The sequence below is a fragment of the Myripristis murdjan genome, chromosome 12, assembly GCF_902150065.1.
Source record: "Myripristis murdjan chromosome 12, fMyrMur1.1, whole genome shotgun sequence".
Lineage (NCBI taxonomy): Eukaryota > Metazoa > Chordata > Actinopteri > Holocentriformes > Holocentridae > Myripristis > Myripristis murdjan.
The window spans coordinates 20637384-20656772 of NC_043991.1; the positions used below are offsets into that span (position 1 = coordinate 20637384).

Here is a 19389-nt window from a genome sequence, read left to right on the forward strand (position 1 = left end):
TGTTGATGCATCGGTGTGGCTCTGAAATGAGTGGGTGAGTGTAAAGAAACACTGATAAAACGACAGCTTTTTTTGTTTGTTTTATTATCACAGAAGCACAACAGGTACCACTATGCAGGTGAACATCAAACTCAATACTATTATGAAAAAAAGTTAAAAGGAATGCTAGTCCAAAAAAAACTCCAATCGTAACATCACAGCAACTTTTGTATTATCCTCCAAAACAAAATACTAAGATAATGTCAGGTATACATGACAGAAAGAAGCAAAAGCACTTTGGATTATTCACTTTCCTTTCACTTTGTACCAACACACTCGTCATAGTATCTTTAACTTTAAATTGAAGCGCTTACATCAGCCACATGCAACAGCATTCATCTTTGCATTTTCCTCACTTTGCTAAAGGGATTTCTATCCAGCTATTAAGTACCAATTATTGGGTTTGTTGCTCAAAAGCAACAATTTTCACAAAATCCTAACACTTTCAAGAGGGCATTAGTGCTATAGAATAAAACTGGTCCCACTGAAAATTTGTAATTTGAACTGGACAGAAAAAAATGGGGTAAAATTTTGTCAATTTTAAGCCAATCATATGAAAGCTGGAGTACCCGAGCGTAAACCTGATGACCTTTTTGTTGTACATTCAACAAATGAAGAATCCTCCTCCTCCTCAGTCTATCATTAAAGAAATATCAACAAGACAAGTCAAGAATGGAAAAATGATACAAGACTTTGAAAGATAGCAATGAAAGTTGTAATATTCTCATCAAAAGTCCAAAAACAATGGTTCCCTCTTTCTTAAGTGACAAAAATACACCCATTCAACTTAAATGAAAATGGTATAATAAAGATACATAAAGGTAGACAAGTGAAATGAAAGATGCACATCTAAACTATTCCCTGGAACACAAAAAGCATGGGGGAGTGGATAGTTTGCATATGGGTCACTACAACTGAGGGTTTAACAGAGATGGTGGTGTATGAGTGAGCGGGGACGGGATAGATGAATATAATAAGGGAAGAAAAGGGAAGGGGAGGAGGAGTGGGAGGTCGTCCAGAGAGCTACTCCTCATCGGAGGAGTCCCTGTCGAAATTGTAGGCCATGAAGAGAACATCGGGTCGAGGTGGGACGAGGGCATGGCCCGGTTTCACAATCTCAAAGCCCAGGAAACTGAATGTACGCACCAGCTTAGCTGTTGAGTTAGAGTGGAGACACGGATGTTAGATGCAGAGCATACAAGCCAAAAAAATGACATTTTGTTTCATTCGCTAAGTTATCAAAGCTGCCTTTATGTTCAGGATGAAAACAACCGTGCTGGCTTGTAGGAGTGTTGGGTAAAATAAGGACTTAGCACGTACCACGATCATCTCTGTTCTTGTAAAAGCAGACAAACACGCTAACAACTTTCAGATGTTCTTCGGCATACTCCAGGAGAGCCGCAAAACTGGAGGGATATAACAGAAGGTGGTTTAGATTTGAAAAGGGAAAAAGAAAACAACAAAAACATTGTGACATTTACTGAATCTCAGACACAGACATGCATCCCTGACTGCACAAGCAGTGTTCAAATAACCCTGATGGCTTTCAAGGCTCTGCTCTGTCTGGCTCACTTCATCTCAGATGTGTTAACACTATAATGAGCCTTAAATTCTCTTTCAGGGGCGTCAAACTGGTGCCATGCAGGGCCAAGAGGCTGCAGGTTTTCATTCCAATCAAAAACCCCACCAGGTGATTTCATTGATTAGTCCCTTCTCTCTGCTTGAAGGTGAGGCGATCAGTGGAGTACCAGAGCTTTCACTATGTATCTATTTGGAGTTTCTGGTTGGAATGAAAACCTGCAGCCTCTCGGCTCTGTGTGACACATGTGCTCTAGGTCATTATGAAGTCAGGCTACAAACCAAACATAATTTTTCAAAACAAAATCCTCAAAGTATTGCTTGATATTAGTCTTTCAGTATCAGTCTTCGGGGTCTGAGAGCCTCATAAAACCTTCAAGTCGATATGCACCGGTCTGTTTACTTGCCTTTGCTCAAAGAATAAATTTATTTTATTGCTTCGCTCAAAGACAGAGTGCCCTCTTTTTATCCATGGTTGTCTGCAATACCTAAACACTATTATCGGGAAAGACTTCCAGGATTTTGTTTTTTGTACTTCCACATATCCCACTTAAGAGCACGTCATATGAGCCATTAGAGCCATGCAGCACCTCCTTCTCCCTTTTGTCCTACACAATTTTTTTTACTTAACTTATTCAAACCAAATTTTACTCTTCTGTAATATTTTTAATTTGTGTGGTGCTTTCACTGTGTATCTATTTGGTATACTGTATCTATGAGGATTAAGTCAGGGGGTGTTGTCCTGTTGTAAACATGAGGGCATGTAAAGCCCTTTGAGACTGTAAAGTAATATTGGGCTCTAAATAAACCCGAACTTGCTTGTAAAACATTTTGTAAAAATGTCAAAAATGAGTAAAGTTTGAGATCTGTATAATTTCTGCCATCATTGATATTCCCCTAGAGGTCATGGTTTCACCACACTCTCATCAAAAAGAAATGCAGCTACATCACACTTGATGCCCCAAACGTCTTTCTTGGCCACAGCTGCTCTCACCTCTCCTTGCTGCCTTCAGGAAGCGGGTCAAGAGGTATCTCCACATAGAGTGCGTTGCTGCTCCACACGGCATCCCACTGTATCGCCTTGGTAACAGTGGGACGGCTTTGGAAGTGGAGTATCCCAGGCCGACCATTGCCTGCTGGCTCCTCTGTCACCGTCAACTTCCTGTCCTGGAAAAATAATACAAAAATACTGCATTTGAACATGGTATATGATGAATTTGACAGTGTCGTGTGTGATGTCGAGTCAAGTGCAGTTCTGTGTGCTTACAGCTTTGATAACAAAGGCAGGGGATGGACTTCAAAGCGCACAATTCACACACACATACACAATCTTCATCCTTCCTGCCACTGAAGTCAAGAGATCAGCCTATGCACATCCTCTAAAAGTGCTTTGGAACATGATGGGAAACCAGGTTAAGATAACATCGCAGCGCAGTTATTTCAATGTCAAAACAAGGATGCCGAGGCTGAACTTTTTGTTGTTGTTGTTGAATGTATCACGCAACACTGCAGCCTCTGTTTCCTCTGCTGTGTAAATGAACACCTCTGACACTGCATCATATGACGGGAAGTGGTAACAGCAAAGTAGCGGGACTTTCCCCATTTGAGTCTGCGGCTGCCAGTTTCCCTTCTTATGTGTGCTTAAAATGAAAACGAAAAAAATGAAAAGGTTGTGCCTCTTTCCATACTCACTGAGTAGAGCAGCCGAGCTGAAGGAGTGTGATCCCGTGTACCATTCCCTCGCCCACCTGGGATCTTCAGGGGTGGGAGAGGGGCATCAGGAGCACCACAGAGGCCCCGGGCCGCGGGTACTACTACAGTGCAGGGACAGGCTGGAGACGGCAGCACAAAGACAGGGACAGACACAGAGAGAGAGAGAGAATGATTTATAATACCATAGTGACTTGTCTTTACACCCACTCCACTTTCTTTCAACTTTGACTTCGGCGAAAAAAAAAAACATGCTCCATGGGCCATCCTGTCAAAAATAAGCTGTAAAAAGGTGTTTGTGCAACATAATAAATCAGCATGTTGAAATAAAAATACGGCAACACAGTACTGAAACTATTTAGTTGGTCTTTCCTTGCAGAAACACTGGGCATCGCGCAGCTGTGGATTCAGAATGAAAGGTCATGGTGGTCAAAAGTAGTGAAGATCAATCCCTCGACTACTGATCGTCTAAAATGTGGCCAAACCCCAAAGAGATGGCAAATATTTTTCTACTTTACAATGGAAACACATGGTTTAAGTACATGTTGTGCTTGGCCTCGTGTCATGTTACTGCACCACAATCATTACCTTAGAGTTCACCTGACACCAACAGCACAACTATGTAACCTGATCCACGTTTACCTCATGACTACTGACAAATGAAGAAAGTGAGGGAGCGTCTGATGGAAAGTTTTGGTTCACTAATGGCATCACTGTAGAATGTTGATGCCAAATCTCAAATATTGAATAGCTCTTCAGCTGATTAGGTCTCAAACTCTATCTCTCGCATCTCAAGTTTCTCTGTATACATTTTAAATTTCCTTCCCCAATTTTGCATTTTATAAAAAATATATCTAATGCTGCTGTAATCTGTTGTGCGATTAACATGACTCCACAATATTGTCTTCATCAGAGTGTGAAAAAAACATGTGGAATTTAGAGGGTTGCCAATGATCACAACATATCATATGACCCGGCACTGCACAGTGGCTGCACGCTAAATTTAATACTTGGGATGGATCAAATGCATAAGATGGATTCCCCACGGGGATCAATAAAAGAAGAATAAAAGGATAACTTATGACCTGTAAGTGCACAAATAGGTTTATATGTGTATATACATATATATATATATATATATACATATATATATATATATATATATATATATATATACATATATATATATATATATACATATATATATATATATATATATATATATATATATATATATACATATATATATATATATATATATATATATATATATATATGTATGTGTGTGTGTGTGTGTGTATACACTTGTTAACCACAGATCAAACTCTTGCACAAGACAGTCTGACAGTCTTTCCTTCACTCGCAATTAAGTCTCTTGCACAGCTGAGGGACAAATTTTAGTGATAGGCGCGTAGGTAAAACAGTATATGAAACAGAATGCAATATACACATGCTGTCTTCACACTGTTTTGTTTTGTTGTTTATACAGTGAGGGAGGTGCTGTAGTTTATTTTACCCAGTAGAGTGCGATATAGTGCTCTCTCTGGACTAGAATAGGTCACGCTGTTTTGATGTGGCTTATTGTTCATTAAAATCATGAAAACGGATAAACAGAGGTCACTTATGATCTCTGACCAAAAAAAAGGAATTCAGTATTTGTTGCCACAAAGCAGTGGAAGGGTATCCAATTAAAGAAAAATATGCTCAGCAGTGAAAACGTTTTCTGGCTCTATGTTGCTGTTCTGGCGTTATCTGCAGTAAAATATGCAGATGTCCAACACTGCAAACCAAATCACATTTTCCAAGTTGTAAACTTGATCACTAATTGCAGCCACATCTATTTGACCACTCAGTCCACAACATGTGTTACAAACAAATTGCCTGGCTGCACTCGATAAATAGAGTTTACGAGTCAAAAACAGTAGTACTCACTGTATTTATTGAGGCATTAAAGACTTTAAAGAGTGGTGCACCAGAGGATGTGGTGGTGGGCATCCAACTGAAAATATTTACTCCAAAAGGCACAAATCCAGTGTGAACTACTCTTCTTAAATTTAACACTTAAATACACAATCGCCTCAATTGTATCTATATAATAGGTCACTGTTGTTGAACAGATCGAGCCCAGCTTGTTTAACACTCCTGTTACCTTCAAATTTACTCACATTTTTAATAGTTGGGGTCAATTTGACACCAGCAACTTAAATCTACAGAAAATGACTATAATAAAAATTGTTACCCACATTTATGTGGGACTTTATGTGCCTTGTTGACTATATAAACAACCCTCTGAATAAAACTTAACCTCCCTCACTCAGCCCCCTTATACATCAAAGTTCTTGTGGGAATCATGTTTTTCCTCCCAAATGTCACATTAACCATCAGTGGTTCTCTATAGATGTGGTTCTGTTAGGTGAGGGCCCTGAAGAAGAGAGAAGTTTTTTGAAGATCATAAATGGTTCCACAGTGTCATCCAAAACAACTAAAACAAATGTGTACAAAATGTTGACATTTCTTACATGTTTTATACAGTTAAAAAACCTGGGTTTAGATAGACCCCAGACACCGACACATACAAAATGTGTAAAAGACATAAAAAACATAATTTAATTTTAAGCTTACCCAGTTGTCTCGACTAAAGTAGGAAGTCAATGAATATGAAACAAAAAACGGTGTTATTCGTGTAGTTAGGGGCCTAACAACAATGAGTGGGCTCAACTTACACCAAAAATAATGGGATTGAATCAGCCCTAAATGTTTTAATCGGGAGTAGTTTGCCTTATGTTGGGGACAGACAACCACGTGTCACGGATGGCCAGAAACACGTAGGTTTAAATTCAAAGCAAATATTACAGCACGTGATTTAAGTAACACCAGCTGACGTAGAGATCGGTTGTAATGTTGACCTTCCTGCTGTCGCCCCTCCGTGACACACTGTTTACTGTTGCTGCTGCAGGACTTCATTTGTCCAGCTCATGTACCTCAGCATCACAGTTCACACTGAACCCACGTACAAAGACGACACAATCACCTACTCGGTCTCCAATCTCAGGCCTGAAGGCCCGTGCCAATGAACTGCGTGTTGCGCAACAACCTGACAGGGACGTGAGGCCGTCGCCAGTTACCGAGAAAAGCGTCGGAACAGTGGGTCCTCGTGTCAGGAGCCACGATCCTGCTGCTTTTCTGCGTAAAACTGGGCTTGGTACCTCGTCTGGCTCATAACCACCGTGCTACAACAACCAGGAAACGTGCCATGGGCCGCTTCACACACGGGTGTGGGCCTGAAATGTATTTACATCTGATCAACGACAACATCCGTTGGCGTCGAGACACGCAAAAAGAACTAGTTAATCCGACCTGATAAATAAAACAACCTCAAGTTTCAATCTAGTTCTCAGAGCGAGGGAGGCTGTTGGCGACAAAATGTTCAATGTAATATTTTTATGTGATGATTTTACACATAAAAGCAGAGCCATCCTATTAAGTACGGGAGGCTGTACATAGTGGAGTAACGTTAGATGGCTTCATTGTAGCTAATTATTATGCTGCGTAGTTGTAACGTTACGCACACGACCGCGATTTGTAACAAATGTACAAACTGCTAGGACAATGATTTGCGTTCAACCTGTGTTGTTGCAGCTCGACGACTGTCGTGTCTTCACTAAGGAAGTCAGCTGGATCTTTAAATCGACTCGTCTTAAGTCGATCCCAGGGAAAATCCTGCTAAAAATGGGGTTAAAGATTTAACACTTGCCTATTTTAAGTTTGATGTAATCCAGTGCGTGTGGTAGCCATATAAACTTGCCATTTAGTCAAACTCTGCTTCGGTGCTTCATGACTAAAATGACTGAAACAACTCAAAGTTTAGCTAACGTTAACTGACGCAGTTAAATGAGGATGTCTGACAGTATACCAGGCTAATGTTAACTCAATTTAGCTAGCGATAACTCTCAGGCCAGTAAGTGGACTTCATTCGACATTTTCAGGGGGGAAACCTTAAACTATACCCGATGCTGTCAACAAACTTGAATATGTACGAAAAACCGACCAATATACAGTATAATTACATTAAAATTAGCACCTGCGCTCTGCTTCCGCTCCACGTAGCTGCTAACTAGCATTAGCTTAGCTTTAGCCACCCATCCCCCACAGCACCGTTAGCATAGCACTATTAGCAATGACGCGTTAGCTTAAGCTGGCCTTTAACGTTATTTCATTTCATCGTTTACTTACTTGCCGATCATGTCACAGATACTACTACTTAAATCCGCCATGGTAGTGAGAGACTGCTGTTTTCCTTCTTTTTCGCGAGCAAAGCAATGACTGTTTAGGATCCGCTGGAGGTTGGATTTTACCATCCGGCCTCGGAAAGAGACACGACGGGCTGACTGCTCTCTGCTATGGTCGGCTGGGGAGTGAGCTGCTCCCCGCTCAGCCGCTGCTACACTAGAGTAGCGTCGAGTTACGCACAATGAGAGATACGCACGTTTCCTCGACTTTAAAATAAAAGCCTAGTTATCTCTTCTCTGATGGATTACAACATATTCAATATACAAATCACAAATCTAGAAAATAACAAGTGCATCTCAACAATTTAACTGTTATTTTACTATTTTAATGTTTACTTTTTTACTTTGTAATTATGTTTTGAAAAGTGCTATATAAATAAAGTCCAGTCAAGCCAATTTTATTTTAAGTGCAAAATCATAACAATTATCTCTTTTTTGTGTTCTTAAAGACAGTAGCACAGAATTTATAACTCCTTTCCAACATTTTTCCAACACTTGCACTTGGATAATAGACAGAATGTACAGTATATAGATTAAATCCATCAATTCAATCAATAATTTCATCATTAATACTGGTAAAATATTTAAGACAAACTCTCATCTAACGTTAACGGTAAATACCTTCCACGTTTGCCACGCTCATAAACCCGAATCTAACGTGGCTGAATGACATGTCCAGTGTTTTAGCAAGCTAGTTAACAAGAATCTCAGCTAATTTGGAGCCTACTAGCCGTGTTGTTATTGTCCATGCAACCTTTGGCGACTTTTGTAGGTTAATAAAAAGTAATGATTGAGTTTCCTGAGTCTTGACTTACAGCTCACCTGTAGTTTTCGATGGATGTTCCATGGATGTATATTTGCGCCTGTTACTCATTTCTGGTTTGGATACTGTTTAATATGAATGAAGCTGTACTAGACTTTTCCTTTGGAACTCATTTTGTTATTGTTCCTGTTGATTATGCTCTGTAGTGTCTTGTAAGTCCATGCAGGATGGGTATCTTTTGGTGCATCACACTTGAAAAATAGATTACCACTACTACTACAGCTCCAAAAAGCATAAAATGTCAATCAAATTTCCCCAAACTGCTCATGCAGCATGATGTAAGAGTTTAATAGCCAAACAACTGTACTACGGGTTTACAGCAGGTTTTTAAGTTTTTATCTGAAATGTGGTCTTAATTTTGAGAACCACTATACCTGCTTACAATAGTTGCATGGCATAACAGCTGCCAGTTGTTTTGAAGATGTTTATTTATGGTGATAATATCAAGGTGTCACAATTAACTTGGCAATGAAAGTGATGTCTAAAAATAACATGTTACCTATAGGATCTCTACAATCTATAAGGCTGCAGTTATGCTGATTGGTAGGCACTGTTTCATGAAAAGATGTTTTTTTTTTTTTTTTTTTTTTTTTAACAGAAAACATATCTACATACTGAGTCTTGTGTGCTTGTGTCTAGTGTCAGACAACACATTTACATTAATCCTTTTCGTGCGGGGTAGCACAAAAGGTCTTCACCAACAAACGCCAATGCTGTCTGGTGTCAGGCAACAGGAATTAGAAAAACTGTCATATGGCCATCTTATGTATGAGGCCTCACTTGGAATGATCAAATGTTTCATTGTATTTCCCCATTGCTGGTGATACTAACATTTATGCAATGCAGTTGGATTTCTGCAGCCATAAACAAGGGTATCCTCCACTCAGGTACATAAAATATAGATGCAGCCCCGATTGTTTACTCCTAATGTTTCACTCAAGGCTATTCCCACAGCCGCTCTGGCATTTTGTGAGCATGTGTGAACAAAGGCCTGTTGTCTGCTTTGTGAACCAAAAGAATGTATTAAGGAGTCAATCCTGACTCAGCTGGCTTGGTCTGCAAACTATGAGCTACTGCCTCATGTCAACTCATTAGATTACCGAGATATCTGCATGTAAACTCGCAAACTCTAGAAATTATGGGTAAAATTTGATTTAACTCCCTGTGGGTTGTGCTGTAGGATGCCACAGGTGACAACAGATTCAGAAACAGCTTCATTCCCCTGGCCATAAGAACAATGCTGAAATGACCAAAAATAGCAATGTTGTATATCATATTTTATAACAATGTTGGGCTCATATATGGCATATAGGTCATACTTTATTTTACAGCCATTTTGCTCAATACTGATTTTGTTGTTTATACACTTTTATATTTTTGTGTCTCTGTGTTTAGTTAGTATCACCTGTTAACTATCTTATGCAAAAAATGAATGAATGATTAACATTTATGTATATAAATCTTACATGTCCATGTTAGCCTGTACTTTTACTGGTATTGAGCTCTCATGTTGCATTTGGACACTTTATATTCCCTTGATAATTAATGTCAAGAGACTCCAGCACAAACGTCAATGGGCTTTTGGAGACTTTTATTTTGAAAGGGACAGACGCATTTGCACTGAAATCTCCATCATTGTCACGAGCTTCACAGTTATGCTAACTAGCGCGCTAGCTAGCTAAGGCTGTCGTCAGCGCTAGCTAAACGTCTGTGTCGGGGCAAGATGCCTGTAAAGAAGATGACAGGGACTTCACACGGCGTTTGTCTGCCCCTGAGCCGTGACCACAGTAAGGCGGCGACACCGGGATGTGTTTTAACATGAAACATGACTTGTCCTTTCCGTGTTTTTCCTGTCAGACGGCGGCGAGCCGGGGCCGAGCCGACAGCAGCGGCGCTACGTAACGCGGCGGTGCGGAGACACGGGGGCGTCTAATGGAAAAGTACCAAGGACAGAGCAAACTTTCAACAAAGAGACACGCCGAGAAAATGCCCACTGCTGCTCATATCACTACTAACCTTCACCTCGCTTTTTATTTCAAACCCTCCAAGTGATTAAGTCACTGTTTAATGATTTTTTTTAATCATCATGGGCTCGGTTTTAAGTATAGGCTAAACTTTCTAATCATGAAAAGGTATTGAGCTGGTTTGTTAGACCTGAGATAACAGCCTTAACCTTAATTTTGTCAAAGATTTTCAGTGTTCAGGTTTTGTAATCGGTGCCGTGAGTTGACTTAGATGAGTGGGAAGGGAGATATAGTCTACAGGTTTAAGCTTAAATATGCGGATTTTTTTTTCTTTATTTCTTTTCTTTTCTTTTCTTTTTTCTAAATTTGGTTTCAAAGGTAGACTGAAGACACCCCAGCCTGCTTTTCACAAACCTCTCAAGATCAGAATCACAATAAATACTGTATTGATCCCAATATAGGGGACCAGTATAGGTAAAACTGGGTCAGTTGCAGTTGCTCATTTTCTCAAGAGAAAATTAAATAAGAAACAGAAAAAGAAACAAAAAATATAATATATAATATGTGCCTTAGAAATGTATGCACAAAGTGTGCATTATGTCTACAATAATACAACAATAAATACAGAAATAGGAAACTGGGTATATATGAGGAAAGTAAACCTATATGCACACCATACACAGGGATATTGCACTGTTTGGGGGTTGGGGGTGTAGTGATGACTAATGTAGTGATTTTGTCTCACCTCTCACTTAATAGGCAACACGAATGTTATGCTATAATAGCAAGTGATTCAGATGTTGTATCTCTAAAAGTTACACAACAGCAACTTCTCAGTAGTTTAAATAAATAAACAGATAAATAACTCTTCTGAGAGGTTAAAACCAGGTGACAGCAGAGATGGGCCAGGGTGCCACCTGTGTCACCAGCTCCACGGGGTGGCGACAAAGCAGTGGCATAAACAAAGGTCCTGACAGAACATATAAACTGTCAACACATCCGTATAAGTGTCACAAGCTGAGGCTCCATGGGAAAAAAAACTGACAACAATACATAAAAGCTTGCTAGACTAAAAATTACAACAATAAAACAGCATTATTTACATAATTATTTATTCATTTTTCTGCAATATCAAGATAGTGTAATATGAGAAATGGAAACTACCAGGTGAAATGACATGCTATGAGGAGTCAATCCCCCTTCAGAAAAGAAAGGAAGAATGAATGGAAAAGACAGGAAGAATGAATTAATTAATTAATTAAGGTGAGTTTCCTGGATTACTTCAGGAAGTCTCAGAAACTCAAATCCGAGTATAATCACTTTTTATTACAACATATACATTAAACTACCCAGCATTCACTGCAGCTAGAGCATTTCAGGCTGAGTTTATTGTTTACTGTCAGCGTGGCCAATCCACATGTACACATCCCACTGGAGATCAGCATTCACATTTGAGGTAACTTGATGATTTGGAAAGTTTGCGTTACCTTCCACTTGTTCATTCAAATGTCGGTGGGTTGGTGCCACCACGAGCAGGTGGGGTTTTGATGAATTTGTCAGGATGGTGTGTGAATCGATAGACTCAAGAGGGAAAAGGCAGTTCTCTCCTTCCCTCTGTGCTGTATCAAATTCTAATCAGGACTATTTCACAGTTAATCTTTTTGAGAGCTGTGGGGCAGCAGTGTTCAAATTCCCCTCTTTGTGGGACAATTAGGCCTGCATCACACCATGATGGAGATTATGTCCAACGTGCCTCATAGTTTGAGTTCAAACTACCAACCCTCTACAATGGTCTTCAATATTAGAGAGCAGAAAGTTTGCACAGTAGTCTTTGTAATCTACCTTATATAGGTTAGAATAAATAACCTACACACACTTGGTTGTAGTATCAAGCAATGGACTGCAGGGTGTAGAATTTATGCATAATTGCTTTGAACATATGTGCTAAAGAGGAATAATTTACTTTGTAGACAGTTTAATCACAGTCATCTGCGACCTAACAGTTCTCTTACTACTTTAATATATAGGCTGGCTAATTGGCCCTGGTCCTCCCAGAGTAACATTAATCAAATAAGCAAAAAAAAAAAAAAAAAAAAAAAAAAAACTGTATTCGTGAAGTGTACTACTGCACAACGACGGTCCACATCCATGTGAATCAGCGCCGATAGTTGCAGTCTTGCATTTTATCTTATAGGTTTTAAACTGCTGTTGTAATCACCAAAAGGTGGTGAACATTACAGCTTGACTGCACTAACTGCTGTGTTTTTTTTCTACAGTGTCCCCCTGCAGCTGCACGCTTCCTCGACGTGAGACAGGTTTGTCCCTCAGCGCGATCCGTCGGTAGTTCTGAGAGCGACGCCTGAGCGACGCTTGCAGCTGATGTACCGCTGGCAAAAATGGAGAGCGACACCACTATCAGGAGAATAAAAGCCTTCGGGACGCAAAATAATGTATCGCAAGCCAACGACGACCGCCGGGACCAGTGTGGGAACAACGGCTACACCGGTGACCCGAAGAGGAAGCCCGAAGTCAGCCTGTACTTGCTGAGGGAAGGGGTCGCAGCTTGCCTGGTGTTTGTATTTATTTTGGTGTTATGGGGACTCGTGCATTTGTCGTTACAGCAGCTCGTCATCGGAAAGTCGACTGGCGAGTTCAACGCGGTGAGGGCCAGGTGAGTTTGTATCCGCTTTGTTGTCTTTATTTCCATGTCTTTACACGCTGGCTAGCGGTGTTAGCAGAGAGCCCTAACCTTTCCTCCAGTTCGCTAGTCTAACATACCCGCCTAGAAACCACTACCGGGTGTCCCCTCCTTTCCTCCAAGGTAACTTGCCTCAGGTGTGTCTGTGTGTGTGTGTGTGTGTTGTGTGTAACGGGTGCAGTAAGTTGGGACAGGAGTGCGCTGTTTGGTCTGTAAATGAGCCAGGCATATTTTATTATCAGTCAGGACTTAGGACTCTCCAGCTCCCTTCGGTCTGATTGATTCGTGGGTGTCAGGATTCCGTGCTGTGCAAATCCAGATTTGAATATGAGTGTGTCTGACAGTGCCTCATAGGCTGTTTTCCGAAATCAGCCGAAAGATATCTGTAGCTAAAGGCACCTACTACGAGGTCTTTTTTTCCTCTAAAGCTTTGTTTATTATCTTATCTTCCACCTGTAAACCTATGAATGAGAGCTAGACGTCTGCTCCCCCCTGTTATGACGCGCTTATTGACAAATGCATACTTATTCTCCCACTTCCTCTTTATTGATATTATCTACCATGGAAATACTGTGGTACATATGTTGTGGTTTTTAATCCAAAACTAGAATTAGAATACCATACACCACTTTTTTTTTTTTTTTTTTTTTTTTTTTTTTAATTTACGTGATAGAGAATGATACGATATGTACAGATCCAATATGAAAAGGTCTGTCAAATAAGCTATAGAAATTTAAAGCTTTAAAGTAGTCTTTGGATATTATATATCACACAAATGATGAAGTCTTATTTTCCACCATGCAGTGACAAGTCTTTACACTTAATCTCCACTCGTCCAACGCTGCTGGCCTTCATTATCTATTTTCCTGTACTGCCCCGTTATTGTTCAGAACATTAATTACCTCTTTTCATTAAAAGATGGTATGGTTTTACCAGCTTTGTTTTGTTTATTGTTATTATTTCTAAAACTGGTCTTAATTCAAGTCCACATAGCATTACCACATCTTAAATTGGAGTTTTTGGAACCTGCAGAAATGCTAAGAGAAGTCATTGCCAGTGTCACACTAATAAATCATCATGATAATGGAGTTTTTATTGGGATGTGTAATGCTCATAGGGCAGCTTCTCAGACATGCAGGTAGCCTCAGGACATTACAGGTGTGGGAACTTAAGTGATATGTCAGTTATTAAAGGCAAGCTGCCCAGCCACACCCACGCTCATCTCATGTGACTTCCTCCTCTGAAGTAATCATTCTAAAAAAAAAAAAAAAAAAGTTCTGACTGTTTCTGCTGCCAGGAATGTAGTGATCATATATGATCACGCCACTGACCCCAGGAGAGTCTAGGGTTGCAGGCAGCAAGTGAAAGAGGAAGTCTTTGCTAACAAATAGTATTGCCCTTTTTGACTGCAGAAACCTGATTGTTGAATATCAGAGTTTTAACTAGTTTTTATTTCTTCGATATCTTGCTTGCCCTAATTTCTCTGTGTCCAACTCTGACACTGCCACCGCTCTTGCTGAATGAGGCTGTATGCTGTGTCCACATAATAAGGGAACATTGGTTGGAGTGACTTGATGCCTCAAAGCAACAACTTGGGAGGTTTTATTGGAGGGATACAGTTAATAACATGTTTTTGACCCTCCTCTGCCTTTTGCTTTTTGACTGTTTCTCCTGAAAACCAAAGTTACTGTAGAATTTTATTTTGTAATGTCAACCTATTCTTTTCAAATACATTAACATGGAACTGAAAAGAAAATGAATTTGCCATGTTATTATAATAAAAAACACACTAGTTTTGAGGCTGCCTCTGATAGATTGACATGACCAGAAGTGTTATCTCTGTCTGTCTCTCCGTCTTTGGATCTCTGTCACTTACCCAGACGACACCTAGAGCGTATAACCAGTGTGGGGCCACGGCCAGTGGGCAGCCAGGAGAATGAAGTACTGACAGTGGGCTACTTGCTGGAGCAGATAGAGCACATCCGTGTTGAGAGTGCAGCCGGCCCCCACAGGCTTACAGTGGATGTGCAGCGTCCCACTGGCTCCTTCTCCATTGACTTCCTCGGGGGCTTCACCAGCTTCTATGACCGGGTCACCAACATTGCTGTGCGGCTGGAGCCCAAGGCCGGGGCGCAGCATCTGATGCTGGCCAACTGTCACTTTGACACAGTGGCCAACAGTCCGGGTAGGCAAGCACACCTCTCACACGTGCACTGATTTAATTACAATTATACAGTGACATTTGATTCCCAAGCATTGTCTCTGCATGCCCTCACTGTGAATCTCTAAAACCAATAAAATGCACTCGCCTGTTATTCATAATCAAGGCCGTAACGCCCATATACATTGAGAGGTACAAGTCCCCCCCAATGTTCAGGCACTCCAAAAATGTCCCCCCGAAAAATATTGCTGGAATATATCAGCAATTCAATGTTCAGGCATATCTGTCCCCCCCAGTGCTGAAATGGTGGTTTCGGCCCAGTTCATAATACTTGGTGTGAAGTTGTTATTGCAACCTAGCAATTTTGTGACTAGTAAGAAGAGCAGGGTAAAGCAGCTTTTTTGCTGTTTGTTCCTGTCGTTCAAAAAATGTTTTCATCATATGAACCTCAATTTTAGAAAGTTATTCTCTGTATAGTTTCCAGTAATGTTTGTTTTAACACATTTTAAGTAGTTATTTTAAGATACTCTGGTTGCATGTCCTGTAGGTCGACCATTTGTTCATTGTGTTGTACTAAAAGTCCTTGAAAGTAAGGGAAGTGGAGATCTAGAGCTCTCCTTGTTACCCTGCGTGGTGCTTTAACTTGGTAGGTGCCTAGGAGGATCAAGGGATCATTTTTTAGATTGTACATGCTGTCATTTTGTTGGTGATAACACATTGCTGGGTACAATCATCATGTTTCTGTCTGGGTTTTAATTCAGGAATTTTTCACAGGTCAACTCCACACCCTAGAGCCCCTCGCAGAGAAATGTTCTCTGAGTGCACACACACAAATACGCTCACATTCACACATAGCTCTGCCAGCTAGGAAATTGATCCCAGAGGTGTGGAGCAGGAAAGCACACACAGCTTCACATCCACCACCGCTCACCAGCTTTGTGTTCAGAAGTGGAGGAATTCAAAACACTTACAGTAAAAAAAAAGAAAAAAAAAAAAAGAAAAAGAGGCAGTGCATTGTCTTGAACAAATAATTGAAGCGGCTTATGTGCAGATTCATGCATGTGTGAATGTGGCTGAATAGAAGTGGGCACTAAATAAACTGAAAATAAACTTGAAGTTGCTCTTTTTACTTTTCTGTCTTAAAGCCATTTTGGGGACTGTGATATTTAAAGGCTTGGATTTGTGGTTCATGCATCCACTCCGCCTTTTCTGAACTCTCACAGAGATTTTATGTGGGACAAAGAATAATCTGTCTCCGATTTTAAGTGGCAGTGACAGCAGCATGAATGGTACCCATGCCTCCAGTGAACAAACCCTCACGGTCGCCCCTAACACGCCCCAATCCAAAAAGCCGGAGCACATGATCCCCTCTTTCTCTCTGTCTCAGTTTTCTTCTCTGATCTTTGGATGTTTTTTTTTCTTTTCTTCTCATTCATTCTCCGTAAATTGTATTCCCCACCGCTAGTCTGTCTAATCTTACTGCATCACATGCCTCCTCCACTATTGCTTTTCTTTGATTCTTGCATTCTCTCAGTTCCCTACAGAGATTTTCTTTTTTTTTTTCTATTTCTGTGCTCAACTAAGTCAGGTCTTTCCCAGGTTGCTGCATTCCACGGGTGGTTTGCATGTTTGTTGCTGCTGTGCATGTAGCTACTGACTCCATTCTTGTGCATTTAGATTATCAAGATGAACTCCAGTTATCAGCACTCCATCTGCATGTTTCCTTACCTTGGGCCATGACAGTTGTGTGATGGTGACACAAACCTCAAGACACAAACCTGAAGAGTCGTTAGCAGCTCACATGGTTTTAAAATGCGAAGGTTTTTGGCACTGCACTGTGACACACATACCTGTCTCCGTGCTCCCAGGTGCCAGTGATGATGCAGTGAGCTGTGCAGTGATGCTGGAAGTACTTCATTCTCTAGCCAACCTCTCTACTCCTCTTCACCATGGAATAGTCTTCCTCTTCAACGGGGCAGAGGAAAATGTCCTGCAGGTAAACTGTAGACAGGAGACAGATATTTTGAATGTTTACATTGTCTCTCCACAGCAGTTTGCATTATCACTTAAATTCTGGTTCTACTTCTCTCTCTCTCTCTCTCTCTCTCTCTCTCTCTCTCTCTCTCTCTCTCTCTCCCTCTCTCTCTCTTTCTCCAACCATCCATCAGGCCAGTCACGGTTTCATTACTCAGCATCCCTGGGCCAAACAGGTGCGAGCCTTTATTAACTTGGAGGCTGCTGGTGTTGGGGGAAAGGAGGTCGTCTTTCAGACAGGTACCATGCTGTTTGTGTTTGTTTGTGTGTGTGTGTGTGTGTGTGTGTGTGTGTGTGTGTGCTTGTGTGTGTGTGTACGTGTGCATGCTGTTTGGCTGCTAAGTGGCAAGCCAGTGTGGTCGGTTGTCGTTTATTTCACAGCAGGTGTGCATGGTGTATCGTAGTGATGGGTCGGTCACGAACGAACCGGCTCTAAGAGCCGGCTCTTTGAAGTGAACGACGGGAGCCGGCTCCTGATTGGGAGCCGTTTTTTTTTTTTTCGGGAGCCGATTGTTTTTTTTTTTTTTTTTTTTGCGAAAGCCGCACGTGCTTGGTCAAGATGTGGGGTGCCGTCTGTCTGCGCTGAGCGCTTCACCCCGGACCGGCAGTTACACACACACACATGAACAGGAGAACAGGAGGGAGGGAGACGAGAGAGAAAGAGAGCGAGGGGCCAGGAGAGACAACATGAACGCGCTGGAAAGGTGGAGTTAAGAAAATGAGTGACAGCAGGAAAAGGAGTAAAATCTAGACCCAGTTCAGTTTTATTGACAATACAAAGGCAGAGTGTAGAATCTGCAAGAAAAACATCTCTTATCGAGCCGGCTCCACTAACAACCTGCACAGGCACATGACAACTGTCCATCCATCAGTGCAATGGGAAGAAAAAACACAAGCAGTTGAACCTGATATTGATGAAGGTGAAGTGTGTCTACTGCTGCTGCTGCTGCTGCTGCAGTGTGTACAGCAATTCAATTCAACTGTAAATAGTTAAGTTTGTTTTTGTATTTTATAATATATGTTTTGTAGCACTATGTAGAGTGAATAAATAAAGGCATATTTATATAATAATCATATATAAATAATAATAATAAAAACACAACGCATGTTTTTTTTACATTAGTAATTCATTTTGCGCATAATTTTACATTATTGTTGGTAATAAATTAATTTAAGCAACAAAAAATCTGAAGAGCCGCTTGGGAGCCGAAAGAGCCGGCTCTTTTTAGTGAGCCGAGCCAAAAGAGCCGGTTCTCTAAAAAGAGCCGGAATTCCCATCACTAGTGTATCGCTCTTGAATATGTTGTGCAGGATCGTTTGTCCTCCTGCCATAGATGTGTGTGTGTGTGTGTGTATGTGTGTGTGTGCTCTTCCATGTATTTGTGACTTTAGAAAGCTTGAAAATATGTGAAATGCACTTTAACTTGTTATGGAGTTCGACTGTATAAAGTTGAGACGCCGTCAAAGTCCTGAGGATCACTGTCCAATTCGTTATCTGTCTATCTGGCCTTGTTATAACCATTTAATCTGTCATTAGCAGCTGCTGTTTGTCGTCTATATGGATGGTGAACAATCTGATGTATGGTTTACTGAGGTGCTCATTACATTTCTGGCACATTGAGCTGATGCACTTGTCCAGTGTGACATCAAGTGCATTGTTTGAATAAGCTCAAATTCCTACATTATCAAAATTTCAAGGACAACGGGTTGTAAACACTGAAGAGTCAGGGCTATCATGCCCTGACTCTGTTCCTGCAACCCTAAATTACATTTTTTCCAATGTGACAAAGGATTGGTAAAGTGAAATAACCGACCAATATGTGAAATTTCCCACAATCGGGTAACATCTGTCTGTTCTCCTGCCCTCCACCAGGTCCAGAGAACCCATGGCTTGTCCAGGCCTATGTCCATGCAGCCAAACACCCCTTTGCCTCTGTGGTGGGACAGGAGGTCTTTCAGAGTGGCATCATCCCTTCTGACACTGACTTCCGCATCTACAGGGACTTTGGTAACATCCCAGGTACTGCCAGTTAACAGTGACAAGGAGCATGAAGTCGTTCTGTGTCAAAGTAAATAATTCCATTCCTCCCTTT

The 19389-nt window shown here is 41.0% G+C and overlaps 2 protein-coding genes across 2 annotated transcripts in view; one reads left to right on the forward strand and one right to left on the reverse strand.

The window, feature by feature from the left end:
* Nucleotides 1-67: 67 nt before the first annotated feature.
* Nucleotides 68-7766, reverse strand: oaz1b (ornithine decarboxylase antizyme 1b). Its single transcript, XM_030065155.1, is given in 6 exon segments — nt 68-1193; nt 1360-1445; nt 2612-2784; nt 3310-3396; nt 3398-3449; nt 7561-7766. Coding segments are annotated over 6 exon segments (654 nt in total). The 5' UTR covers nt 7686-7766; the 3' UTR covers nt 68-1062.
* A 4915-nt stretch (nt 7767-12681) lies between these two features.
* The window catches only part of ermp1 (endoplasmic reticulum metallopeptidase 1), a 28232-nt gene continuing 21524 nt past the window's right edge, over nt 12682-19389 (forward strand). Inside the window, exons 1-5 of the mRNA XM_030066142.1 lie at nt 12682-13074; nt 14982-15286; nt 17131-17258; nt 17431-17536; nt 19170-19316. Of these exons, the coding sequence (XP_029922002.1) occupies nt 12800-13074; nt 14982-15286; nt 17131-17258; nt 17431-17536; nt 19170-19316 (961 nt within the window). The 5' untranslated portion in view covers nt 12682-12799. The remainder of the gene's footprint in view (nt 13075-14981; nt 15287-17130; nt 17259-17430; nt 17537-19169; nt 19317-19389) is intronic.